At 34.8% G+C, this 14,490-nt stretch overlaps 1 protein-coding gene across 3 annotated transcripts in view; it reads right to left on the reverse strand.

Annotated features, from left to right (window-relative positions):
* Positions 1–315: 315 nt before the first annotated feature.
* The window catches only part of METTL25 (methyltransferase like 25), a 93,792-nt gene continuing 79,617 nt past the window's right edge, over positions 316–14,490 (reverse strand). For 2 of the 3 annotated variants that reach the window (XM_046646611.1, XM_046646610.1), the window contains 3 exons: positions 3,011–3,085; positions 2,389–2,460; positions 316–550 (listed from right to left, as the gene is read on the reverse strand). In XM_046646611.1, the coding sequence (XP_046502567.1) occupies positions 458–550; positions 2,389–2,460; positions 3,011–3,085 (240 nt within the window). In that variant the 3' untranslated portion in view covers positions 316–457. The remainder of the gene's footprint in view (positions 551–2,388; positions 2,461–3,010; positions 3,086–14,490) is intronic. The other variant, XM_046646612.1, reaches the window with a different exon arrangement.

Consider the following 14,490-nt stretch of genomic DNA (forward strand, 5'->3'; position numbering starts at 1 on the left):
TTTCCTTTAAATGTGGATTTTTCTCTTCTGATAACATGGAAAATCCTTCCAAAACGTGGAGGAAAGTACAAATGATCTTCAACTAATTTTACAATATTTACACCTATACCTTTCATCTGCTTTTAAGTCGATAAAAATAAAAATGCAATATGTAGCAAATATCAAGGGCCTCAAATATTGAACAGGAAATAAAGCTCAGATTACAATGTCCTTTTGATGTACTAACTCAGGAATGTAGGTCAATCCTTTTATAGTATTTTCACGAGTACTTATTTTATTAATGTATGCTTTGACAATGGAAAAATGGATTATGGCATTCTGTGGTTAGTGATTATTTTGCTGTTTATTTAAAACATATACAGCAATGTTTTTCAAATATTCACATAACACGATATAAGAAAAGCCAAATAAGCAATAGGTTCTACAAACAGACGCATCTGATACCTTGCTTCAATTATCATTGCTGCTTCTTCAGAGCAATAACAGCGTAACATCTGGGAGATTTCACAGGATCAAACAACTTTACAAGCGCAGACCATGCAATATCTTCCTGAAAATTGATACGTGATTTAGATATACAATCATTTGTTGAGGACAAAAATGAGAGATTAACTCAGACTATATAGTCTAATATAAAAACTACATAGAAAACAAATTACATAAAATAAAAGTATTTTTGGTGAATAAAATTAACATTTACAATTTCACCTTCAGGAATTCATGCTGAGGAAATAATTAAGATGTACACAGAGTGTGAACTACAAGGTTACTCTTTGCTGTAACTGTGGAAAACCGGAAGTGGCAAATAACAATTGAGTGTTACTTATATAAATTATTATATGATGAAACATTATTGAGCTTCTGTAGTATATTTAATAATGGGAAAATTCTAAATAAAATAAATGAAACTAGTTAGATGCAAAACTGCATTCATTATTTGACTCCAATTTTTTTTTTTTTTTTGAGGAAGATTAGCCCTGAGCTAACATCTGCTGCCAATCCTCCTCTTTTTGCTGAGGAAGACTGGCCCAGAGCTAACATCCATGCCCATCTTCCTCTACTTTATATGTGGAACGCCAGCCACAGCATGGCTTGCCATGCAGTGCCATGTCCACACCCAGGATCCAAACCAGTGAAGCCCGGGCCACCGAAGCAGAACCTGTGAACTTAACTGCTGCGCCACCTGGCCGGCCCTAATTTGACTCCAATTTTAATTAAAGTATAAATAATGTGCAAATATGTATACGTGCAACATACATATATTAGAAAGAAGCACTAGAAAACATACCAAAAATTTAATAGTTAACCCTGAAAGGTGGGATTATCATTACTTTTCATTTTCTTTGTTACATTCTTCATTTTAACTTTTCTAACACAAATATGTATTAACTTTTATAATAAAAAAAATTATGTAAAATATTAGCATCTATATGATTTCTATCACTTCACGACAAAGCTATTAATTTTTGTGCATATTGTTTTGCCTCCCTATTTTATTTAGGTCAATGGAAATTGTTTGGAATAGGGAAATGATGTGTAGTAAAACAGGCCTGATTCTGTCACCTACTAACTTGGGAACCAAAGCTTTTCAGTGATTTTGAGTTAGTTGGTAGCTTAGGAAAGTACACCATTATCTAAATATTTAAAAATTGGCTTTCTCTATAAAAATACAAATTAGAACAAAAGCAAACATTTACTAAAATCCATTTGTTCCAAGTAGACTGTTGAAAAGAAGAAAGTAATGCTCCCCATATGATAAAACAAAATTGTTAAAATAAAGGGTTTATAGTGGAAACAGAAGGCTGAATCCACAAATGGGTTTAATTTAAACAGTTCACGAAACTTTACTTTGATCACAGCTCAGAACAGAATCCACAAAAACCATTCTACCTAAGGATAACCAAAAAGACCAGTTTTTTGGTCATTCAACATTGGTAAAACAAATAGGATTGTGAAAAAACACAAGAAATTTCACTTGATCAAAAAGAACTTTCTATATTGCAAAATGCATATGTCCAAAAGTCCAAAAGTGAATTAAAAGGTAAATTCTTACACAGTTAAATATATACGCTATCTTTTATGCCTGGCCTTTATTAATTTTAGCTATACAGTATGTTATATATGATGGTTTGTGTTCACTGCCTACTGTCTAGTAATTACCACACAATTAAAAGGATGTAAACTTTATTACAGCAGCTTTGCTGAGAACATCTGTTATACATATGTTTATGTTTAAAAAGAGATGGAATGAAGATCTAAACTTAAAAAATATGACAAAAATTATCTTACTGGTTCTATGTGAGAGAAACTTCTCCTAGATACAGGTGGGTCCATATTACTGGATTTAATGAAGATACTTGTTATACATTTAAAAACAATATAATTTACCTGCTCTTTCAGGTAGCAAAGTCGATCCAGAAGAATCAGTGTCTCTATACAAGGAGCCAGAACAACTTTCAACTAAAAGAAAGAATAAGACAGGATAGTGGTACTGAAAAAAAAACAGACTAGCTTAACACTGAAGTTTAAGACAATGTAGCTACAGAAATTTACATAAGGCCAAATCTCCAGTACCCATTGTACATCTTCAGAAAACGAATACTGCAGAGATCAAGTTTTTCTTTAATAATAATAGGAAAAGAGTCACTCTGAGGTAGAATCTAAAGGCAATCATACATTTGTGATAGAAACTTTTAAAGGGGGTACTAAGAATGAAATTCATTAAAAGGAATGCTTGTGAAATAACTGCATTGAGACCAATATGTGTTCAAAGAACTCAGAAACTTCTTTCTGTGCATTTATAATATACTTTAAGAGAAGTCTACCATGTGTTCTCTTTATTAACATTACTGGCACCTAATATAGTTCTGAAATAGGAAATGATCCAAAATGGCTTTTCTACAGCAAGAGAAAAACAACATAGATTGGTTGGTCCCATAATAAGATTTAACAGGACCCTATTCAAGTCTAGTAACACATCCAATTTAATATGTTTAATTCTGAGATTTACCATATTAAAAGCTTCCAGCTCATTCATTCTAGGCTTATACTTCTCATAGTAGTCCATTATAATTTTTTCTGGCAGCTTCAAGATAAAAAAACAAGAATAATATATTTAAAAATAGTTAAAAAAATATTTTTTTCCTTATCAAACATACCCTAAAGTAAAATACACAACAATTTAAAACAACCTTAGGTGTCTGAAGAGTTCTAAAGATATTCACAAAGCAAGTCAATATAACTCTAAATTCTTTCATTTAAATCTTTTGCACTGATAACAGGTTATTCAACATATCAAAAATAAAATCACCAATAACATCCTATTAACATTGTTTAATTTCAACAAGTAGTGATGAAATATTTACTTTCACTGGTTTCTATGCTTGGGGTACATTGTAGGAGCTCAATAAATATTTTTGAATAAAAGTAAGATTTAAAACAATATATTGAAACTACATACCCTAGAGAATAATTCAAAGGGAGCAGGAATACAATAATAACATATATTCATATTAAGGTAATTTCCTCTAACATCCACCTAACAAATCCATCAATAAGCCTCATTCTCCATTTTTTCTCTAAAACATGAGATATCCACAGAACACTGAACCCTTGTGGTTAGCAGGCCACTTTCTAGATTACTTCCATGTTTCTGCTCCCACCAGTTGAGCTTTATGCTTACTAAATCAATTGTATTTGTTTCTAAACTTGTTATGCCAACTGGCATATTATTGCAATGATATAAGGTAAATAAATATTATATAATTAATGAAACATGAATGCAAAGGAAAAGTTGAATGCCTTTGTGAAAGGCTTGATAAAGGAAAGTCATCAGAAGAAACTGCTGTCAATTTAGAGGTGGTCAAAGCAACTGAAAAGACTAGATTAAAAAAGTCAAAAATCTTAAAGGATTTATACTCAAATTTCTTTGCAAATGTCTAAATGAATTTATTATTTTTTAAAGCCCCTATTCCCTTTCTTACTGCATTAAATTACTTTTGAATTTGAAAGGACCAAAGGGTAACAGTGAAAGGTAAGGCTTCGTCTCACCCAGTCTCTAGCGGTAGCATTCTAGAAAACATCCCTGCTTTGGGACAGAGCTGTTGCAGATTATGCCCCCTTCCCAAACCCTTTTAAAAATTTTGTCCATCTTTGAATCTTATGAGTACCTCTTGGATCAAATTTTCGCAGTAGAGTGTATTGGACTAGATTCAGGCAAAAATTCTCATCTCACGAAATTATGTGTGTATCTGAATTACAGCCTTTAATCTTTACTTCTCTCCCACCTTCTGGGATCAGCAGTTGCAGGACTAATTCAGAACTCACAGTCTTTTTTTTTTGATCCTGCTTCACTAGCACACAGCTTCCTACAAACATGGCTTTTCAATGTGATTCCTTGAGTTCTCCCATATTCTGTTTCTCTTTTGTGCCAAACTGGGAAGCACCACCCTGGTCACCAGTTGCATTTGTTCCAAACTAGGAATTGTTGATTTTGCTCCTCAAGACAGGCCACTTTAGAGAACTGTGTTCTGTTGGTTTTGCTGGTGATTTGTAACCCTGGGTATTTTCTCTTGGAATCTTTCTGCATCACTTTTTACCTTCACTGTACTTCATAATACACATGGTTGGGATTTAAAATGCTTTCTGATTTTGTCAAAGAAGTTAGTGTGTATTTCTGTTTCTCATTCTACTTGTTGCTTTTGTATGACTCTGAGAAAAGGTGAGAACATCATCTTAACTCTCATCTAAAAAAACGGAAGTCTGTTGCTTCACTTTAAGTGAACCAAAGCTGGAGATTGTAGGCTATGCATTAGAGGTACGTTTGACGCAAAAAAGTTAAGGCAGAATTTCAAATAGTGAAACTATATGGAAACCTGTGTGCAAAAAAACCCAAACAAATAGCCTTGTTCTTATATCAAAAGTTTGGTGAACGAAAGTATATTAATATGTCTTTATGTGAAAAATGCAGTGTTTAAGGTATGATTTCACGTATTAATCAACTTTTTCAATCAAATGCTCAACTACCAGTCTGATCAGATCAGACCACAAAGATTACATGGAAATTTTAAAATGAAGACACTATCTCCTTTAATCCTAACACCAATCTGTAACATACATATATTCACAGTCTCATTTTACAGATGACCTTATTGAGTGTTAAAGCCAGTGAGGCCTAAGTAGGGCCAACATCCTAGAGACAAATGAAGGCATCAGAATTGAGGCACTGCCCAGTGTAGGTCATACCTAAATAAGGACATACATGGAAACCTACAGGGTGAAGTGCCCATTAAATGGCAGCTGGGAGTACTGGTCATGAAGTCCAGTGCTCCCTGCTGCCCATCCTCTACATTCCAGAAAAAGGGATTAGTAAGAGTTAAGCTGTGTAATAGGGCCCTAGCTCAGTGGGCTGTGGTTTGGGCTCAAGGAGCTATCCAGTACTAAGGGGAAACGGGAGTGGAAGATGGTAAATGAGAAGTAATGTTTAGGTGCTTTAGATTACCCCCCCCCCCGCCCCTTTCTTGTAATTTTTTGACAGTTCTTTTAACTCCAATATAGCCTATGTGTTAGACAGTATATATCTTACTATTCAACACATTTCTAATTCTGGACCAACTTCATCCTGTCTGAAAAAGTTTCAGGCGTCAAAGTTCTCGATATAAGCTCCTCCTTCTTGAATGCTTCAAGAAATTTCACCATTCCTTGAATTTCTTCTGCCTTTATTCCAAATCTCAATTCTTCAGTCTGCTTTAGAAGTACATTTATTTTGCCTGTTGGCAAGTACAAATTTTCTCTTTATTCTTCCTCATAGGCTTATTTATCTGATGGCTGTCAGTTTTGGAGAAATGCTAAACAAGCATTCTTCTTGTGCTCAATGTCTGTTAATAAGTTATATCAATATGACAAAAAGGAGCATGGGCTGTAGAGTTAGACAGTCTGGATTGGAATCCTTCTTCCCTAACTTCCCAGATTTTGGCATTAAGAAACCACTTAACCTATGTCTTCATTTTCTCACCTATAAAATGAGGATAACAGCACTTGTTTCATAAGGGCATCCTTAGTATTCAGTGAGATAACCTATACAAAGCTTTCAGCACAATGTCTGGCACAAAGCTAAGGTTCAATAAACATTAGCTTTTCTCATAATTTTTTTTTTCAAGATTTTATTTTTTCCTTTTTCTCCCCAAAGCCCCCTGGTACATAGTTGTATATTCTTCATTGTGGGTTCTTCTAGTTGTGGCATGTGGGACGCCGCCTCAGCGTGGTTTGATGAGCAAGTGCCATGTCCGTGTCCAGGATTCGAACTAACGAAACACTGGGTCGCCCGCAGCGGAGCGCGCGAACTTAACCACTCGGCCACGGGGCCAGCCCCTCTCATATTGGTTTTTAAAAATGAACTTGTATTTTAGAACAGTCTTAGATTTACAGAAATTTTGAAGAGAGTTTCCATATAGCCCATATTCAGTTTCCCCTATTAACACCTTAAATATGGTTATTTACTATAATTAATGAGCCAATATTGATACATTATTAGCTGAAGTCCATATTTTATTAGATTTCCTTAGTTTTTACCTAATATCCTTTCTCAGTTCCAAGATCCCATCCCGAATAACACATTGCACTTAGTCCTACTGGAGCTTCCGAGGCTTGCCTTATTTGTGACGACTTTGACAGTTTTGAGGAGTACTGCTCAGGCATTTTGTAGAATGTTCCTTCACTGGGATTTGTCAGATGTTTCCTCATAATTAGACTGGGACTATGGGTTTTTGAGAGGAAGACCACAGAAGTAAAGTGCCATCTTCCTTATATCATATCAGGGGTAGATAGTATCAATATGATTTACCACAGTTGATGTTGACCTTGATTACCTGGCTGAGACAGTGAATGCCAGGTTTCTTCATTGTAAACTTCCTCTTTTTTGCCCCCTCTCTATACTGTACACTTTGGAAGAAAGTCATTATGTGTACCCAAACCTGAGAGGGGAGCTATGCTCCATCCTTGAGGGTGGACTATTTAAATAAATTATTTGGAATTCTTTTCCATGGGAGATTTGTTTCTTCTCCTCCATTTATTTATGTATTAAAATTGTCTTTTTATAGATCACTATAAGGGGCCAGCAAAGGTGGACATACTTCAACTTCAAGGGGAATGAGTTGGATTAGTGGATGAGATACATAGTTGATAGGAGATCCTCTCCACATCCTACGCTATCAGAAGACGGGTTAGCAATTGATTTATTTCTCACCACTAGATGATGGGACTGAGGCTGCTCATAAACCTTTGGCTAGGTCATAAGTGGCTCAAGACCTAAGGAAGGAGGATGCAGAGATGAGGCCTGTTAACTGATCCTGCCTAGGGAGCTGGGGAAGACAAAGCTAGTGACAAGGAGGCTGAAGTGGGCCTGACAGTCTTAGGTTCAAAGGGGAAATTATCCAAGCCATTACTCAAAAGATTAGTGTCACTAAGAATCTTCTGGAGCACACAGTGCAAAGGTGACTTGATAGATTTCTTACTTTTAAAATTGATGTAATTATGTATATAACTAATGTTTCTAAGCTTGAAATTTATGGTCAATAAGATAAAATTAAAGAAATAAAAATGTAATGCACAAAGTTCTTCCCATATTTTCTAATGTATACTTGTCAATTACTAGCTAATGGAAATAAAATTTGAACTGGCTACTATCTGAACAGCATAATCCACATATAAAATACTAAGTTCAGTTCATATTCATTCTAAAAGTGATTATTGATATATAATTGATACATTTGATACATATTGATACATCATTTTTTACATCATGTTACTTATTTTTTCATTTGAATATATGTCAACTACAGATTTTTACACTTCAGTAATCGTAACTATCTAAAATAAACATTGAAATTAATGTTTTTTCTTATATTAACAGCAGTATCAATAAAATAATTAAGCAGGTCTTATTTTTCTCCCTTAAATAAATAAAAAATAAATAAAAGGTGTAATGTATTTTCCTATTCTTGCAATGATTATAACTTCTACTACTCCCTGGAGCTCCTGGTTGCCAGGGAGACATTTCTGTACCTAATGCTTCTCTGTGGTTAGCTGGGAGAATAAAAATAATTTTTACACACAATGTGGCTATTCTTATACAGAATTAGACTTATATTACACAAGAATGTTCTATTGCTTAATAAAATATCCTTTTATCTTTTGTGCATTTAGCATGAAAATGTTATTAGGCTTGGTCTTTGCATGTCCTAACATATTGTTTTTGATCACAATTTGAAAGAAGTATAAATTGTTAATTCTTGTCTTTTTCCAAATGTAATTGCTCCAAATCTATACAATCAAAAATTACAGAAAATTTTATTATTAATAATATGCTTATTTTCAAGAATTTGAGGTGGTTTATAATATGAAGCATAAAAACACATCAATAGTAGAACCATTAAAGAAAGGACAAATACTCAAGGGTGTATATAATTCAAGGGAGAAGATCATGATGCCAAAATAACCTAGCTAAGGACAGTTGCTGGAATAAAGCATAAATTGAACTTTGAGCCTTCTGAGAGCTAAGGCAAAAAAGTAATAAGGTGAATGTTCTTTGGAGGAGATCATACTATCATGAAAAATTAAACAGAAATTATGTAGACTGCTATATAGCAGAACTCAGATAACAGGAAAAAGCTTCTTAATGTTATCTTTACTGGATGTCCAGAAATATCCTTGTACCAAATATGTCAAGACTCAGAATGCCTCCAAACCCAAAGCCCCATTTTCTTTTTTTCTTTGCTCAGCAAGATTAGCCCTGAGCTAACATCTGTGCCAATTTTCCTCCTCTTTATATGTGGGTCACTGCCACAGCATGGCTGATGACTGGTGTAGGTCCATACCCGGGATCCAAACCTGCGAACCTGGGCTGCCAAAGCAGAGCATGCCAAACTTAACTACTACACCATGGGGCCAGTCTCCCAAAGCCCCATTTTATTGTGGTCTTGTCCAGTCATTGCTTGGGGAAAGGGTCACGGACAGCAACTTATGCACAGGTCTTCCTGTGGGTACACACGTTTCCTCTCTTTCACCTTATTGGATTAGGGTATTTGTGACCTATTACAGGGCTGCTGCTAGCTGATATGGTGTCTTTTCAAGAATTAGAAAGAGACTCCCCCACTTTCCTTTGGGGGAATGCAGTCCTGGGCCAAGGAGCTTGTCTTAAGTAGAACATGGGCTGGAATTTTATCCCCACTTGTGCTCTCAGCTAGATGCCTCTGTGTACAGCAAAAATTGGATAACTCTATGGGGTGGTCCTGCTGATGATGTGGCATGGAAGAAAAGGTTTACCAAATAGGTATGAAAGAGATGAAATGAATCAATTAGATCTTTTTCTAGGGGGAGGGTAAGGGACTGAAAGGGATGTACAAAGTTTGTTGGAGGCAGAAAGCATAATCATGAAGAAACAACCTATCGATAAGCTCAAATCTGAAGAGAAAAATGATCTAGGACAAAGAGTAAAATGGCTGGTAGTTCAGGAGCTGAATCACTGTAATGGTGAAGGATTAGAAAACCTATCACTCAGGAAGTAACAATAACAGTCAATATGGCTGTTTTGAATCCTGCTCCTATTAAAAAACTACATTCTGATGAGACTAGGCTGTACATCTCTTTCTGGATTTTTGTGAAACTGAGAGATTCCAGTCTTATAAATATATGTATTCCTGAAATAACCGCCTACCAATTATTAAAAAAAACTCCAGTAAATCTTTATTTCTTGCAATCAAATATTCCTTCCTTCTTAAGACCTTGATAAAAGCAAACTATTTAATCAGAGTTCTGATAATGCATCCCTACAGGGATAAACTACTGTAGGTATACGGTGTAAATATGGTAATATAGTTCTTTAATGATCTTATTTGATATAGAACCAGCTATGGATAGCTAGATGCATTGGGAGGGGCACAAAATCCCTCAGTAATATTCCTGCCAAAAATGCATAACTTTAATCTGTTCATGAGGCAACACTCAGCCAACCGGCCTTTTGAAAATATGTCAATGTCATGAAAGACAAGTGTTGAGGAACTGTTCCAGATTAAATGTGACTAGAGACAGGACAACTAAATGCAATGTCCCATCCTGGGCAGAATGCTTTAAAAAAAAAAAAACACCACGCTATTAAAGACAGAGGCAGATGATGTCAGCTTGTTTCATGATTGGTAATGCTAACTTTGTTCACTTGGTATAGGATATTGACTAGGTTTATCTACTCTACGAAATTAGAAAGCCTGTGGGAGGTACTTTGAGTCTGTGTAAATATCCTGGTCTCCAAAAGTCTTTTATGCAATGATTTTAACATCTACTAATGATTCTCCTGTGAATCAATGATTACCATGGTGGCTGCAAAAATCAACCACCAAAAAGTGTTATTTATGGGAATAACGCACATGCTTTTCTCATATCATCAAAAATGACAGATACACAAATATATATTTAACCTGTCTCAGGAATTCGCTGTTTCTTTAGGGTCAGAGGGATTCATTCAGTCTACATCATTTATGGGTACATTATCACATGGAAGTTTATGAGCTCCTTACATTTGTTACTGGCCCTCTTGTGGAATGATTCCTGCACTCACACCTGTAGTTAAACCACCTGGTGATTATGATCAGTCCTGATTATTCTCTGATTTAAAATCTAAAGATCAGTTTACTTGGCCTCTCCACATGTACCCACTCCTTTAGCCTCATCTCTCACCACCGCCTCCCCTCCTTGCTTTATGCTCCAGCAATGGCTGACTCCAGAATCGTTTCTTACATCACTGTGGTTTTGCACAAGCTATTCCTCCCACACATCTGAAATGAATTCCTCACTGCCTACCCTCTCACCTTGTTTGCTCAATGAACTACACATCTTTCAAGACCAAGCTAAGGTCCTTTGTGAGATCTTCACAGGCAAAGTGAGTCACTCCTTTCCCTATGACACCACCGTAGTTTACGTGTCTATTCTAAGTTCATGCTGTAATTACTTGTTATCTTTTTTCACGGGTTATGTCTTAATTATGTTTGTAGCTCCAGAGTTTACACTGTTCTTGGCACATGGGTGATTCTTCAAAATTAATGTTTGCTGATGAATAACTAAATTATTTTGGTCTCAAAAAGTTTGCTTTTGCTGGCCTGTTTTTGGAAAATATCTAAGGATATTCTCCCGAATTATCCTCCAACTACTTCCAGTAAGGTTCTAGCTTAGTGGTTTTCAATTTTGTCCGTTCAACAGTACACCACCTCCCTCTTAAAGGAGCAGTTTTATTGCTTTTATTTCACTTCTCAGTATCTGAAATTAACTTCTTCGTTTGTTTGAGTATTCATTATATGTATGTAACACACACACACAAACACACACAAGCAAGCTCTAGAACAGAAGCTCCTTTTATTTTCCTCTTCTTATGGACAAATACTCCAGCTCATTCTATGACTATCAAACAATACAATTTCTGACGCTTTTAAAACCCTATGGATGTGTGTGCGTACATTCATGCATTCCTGGGCACGTGGTGTATGCAGGGGGAAGGAGAAAGAAAGAAAAGTAATACAAAAGAAGATAAAATGCTGTGGACCATGAAGAAAACATGAAATCTTAAAGACAATTTTGAAGGTTTTCTGAAATTTGGTGAGATACTAAAGTTTGGGTCAGAAGACAAAGTTTAAGAATAGCTAATCTTTTTGAAGTCTAGGTAAAGCTAACCACTAGGATTTTATTGTAGACTATTCTAAGGTTCTACTAAAATGTTTTACAAAGAAGTACTTGAGATTTCCAGGAATTTTACCGTAACATTTCATTCTATTATAAACAGTATACTTGCTGATATAAGGTAGTTGATGTTCTGCCACAATTTATTGTTTTTAGTGGTACAGAGTTAGGCTTAACTTTACTGTGGAATCTAAACATTCCCCTTAAACAGACCTGTATTTTGTGCTGTTTAGAGGTGTTAGAGCTATACAAAATTAAAGATCAAGGAGGGGAGCGTTTTGAATAAAAAGTCTTCAGTACATAAGAACAGAGCACTGCTTCTTCCTCCTTTTCTCTCTCCATGCTTCTTGGTATAATATGGGATTTTTTTTTTTACAAATGTAGGCTTTATAATGGGAATGTTATACTGGGAATGTTAGATGAGTGCATATGGAATCTCTAAGAAGACCATTACTTGAAGGATCTCAAATGGGGGTGATTTTGTCCCCCATGGCATTTTTGGCAATATCTGGAGACTTTTTTTTTAAATTTAATTTTTTGGATTGTTACCACTAGGGTGCTACGGCTGACATCTAGTGGGCAGAGGCCAGGGATGCTACTAAACATCCTACAATGCACAGAAACAGCTGCCCACAACAAGAATTACGCAAATGTCAACAGTGCTGAGTTTGAGAAATTCTGCCGTAAGATATAAAGTCCATGCTGTCTTTCACAACTGACTAGAGGACTCACGGATTAATGTTTTAAGCTGTGTGTGAGCCACTTATATATCCAGCACATGCAGCTCTGGTCTCCTTTGGAATGATGATCCATCTGGGAATGTCCTCTGTTTACTTCTATACATTTAACATGATTTCTTGCAACTAAGAATCTATCTAGAGCAAATTAGGAGATTTTCTAGGCACTTCACCTGCTTACAGTTTTGAATATGAAGAGATGTGCTTTAAAAGATGAGAAACACACCAATGCATTCACTACACTTTCAGTTATACATAAAAGTTTGTTAATACGTGATTATGAGTTTACTCAAAGATCTTTTAAATATTTTGGTGTATTTAATATTTTAAATTTAAATGGTTTGGATACTTTTCAGTAGTTAGAATCTCATGTGAAAATTGATTTCATTTTTAAAATAAAACGACACAAATCTCTGTTTCTTGTGCTTGCGTCAAAACTATCATTTTAGCACTGATACTTCATGATTTGGGAGAACAGTAATAGAATTTTGTATTGGATCAGAAATATAAGTTTGGTTTTAATAACTTATCCTATATCCAACCACTCTGGTCGGGAAGACACAACTCTCTCAACTCGTCTTGCTTAACATTAAAACAAGCAAGCAAAAATCCACAAGAAAACATATATTCATCTACTTGCTTCCTCTCACCAGCACATCTTCTTAAACACCTTATTATGTTGTTCTGTACCTTCCTCCCCCAGTGTCTTCCAGCTTGGGCTTCTTGTTCCTTTTCTTTTTTCTAACCATTTTATTTGACATTTGTATTTAATGAGCTTCACTGGTATTATGAGAAAATCAGCGGGCACTATTATTGCCTTTATTAACTAATAAATGGAATCATTTGAGACTGATTTTACATGGTGATGCTTATCTATATTAATCTTTTTTTCTTTTGTTTTTAACTGCACTTCTCAGTATAGCGGTGGTGAACAGTTTAGGTTTTTACATTAGTTGAATTTGTGTTCATGTTCCAGCTCCCACTTGCTAGCTCCTTGACCCTGGGGAAATCACCTGCCTTTCTCTAAGCCTCTCTTTCTAGATCATTACACCGGGAATAATAATTGTATCCACCATGAGTGTTTTTGTGAAGAGTTAAATGAGATAATGTTGTGATGTCCTTAGTTTAATAACTATTACTTAGTAAGTGCTTAGTAAATATTAGCTATCAATATTCTTATCAGTAACATCATAAGCATATTAAGGAACATTTACTATGGTTATTATTAAAGACACACCTGGGAAGAGAAAGCCATCAGGAAGGATAAGCAACATTCTTTCTGGATTTTTACTGTTTGGTTTTGGGCAAAGAATAATAAACAGCTCTTTATTTGTGAAAATAATGCTTAGGTTTGTGTTCTTGATATGAAATGCAAGACATGAAATTGAGACATGCAATAAAGATATGTACTATTTAAGACTAAATGGAAGGAAGACCAGTCTGATTAAAACTATTTTTTAAAAAAACCCAGAAATAAAATAACTAGAATAACAGTGTCTATTCTTATTCATTTATGCAAGACTAGTAGGATCTTTGTTTTGGTGACTAAATAAAAATATATGTAGGATTCATATCAATTGTATTATTACAAGTAGTACATTTACAAAGATCAGCATATTAAAAATTAATAATATTCAGTTAGCATTTACTATGTACAAACATTGTATTCAGCATTTTACGTATATTACCTAATTTAATATTTCTTAAATCATATGAGTCAGGAATGCTTTTTTAATAGCCATTTTACAGAGGAAGTAACTTGATTAGTACCAGTCTAATTGCTTTAAGTAATAAACCAACTCAGGAGCAAACAGATAATTGGTACAATAAATAGTAATATCCTTTAGCTTTGATATAACTTAACCATATCTGTCTAACTTTTCTCTTTCACTAAATACATTTCATTCCTTTAACCATCTATTTTATTTATTTTAATTTATAATCAATTCAAAATATCAGAGTAATCCAAGTTCAATTTTATATTTTAGTCAATAACTTATTTGAATCATTGAGAGTTTATTTTTTTTTTCAG

This window comes from Equus quagga, chromosome 19, assembly GCF_021613505.1.
Source record: "Equus quagga isolate Etosha38 chromosome 19, UCLA_HA_Equagga_1.0, whole genome shotgun sequence".
In the NCBI taxonomy this organism is placed as follows: domain Eukaryota; kingdom Metazoa; phylum Chordata; class Mammalia; order Perissodactyla; family Equidae; genus Equus; species Equus quagga.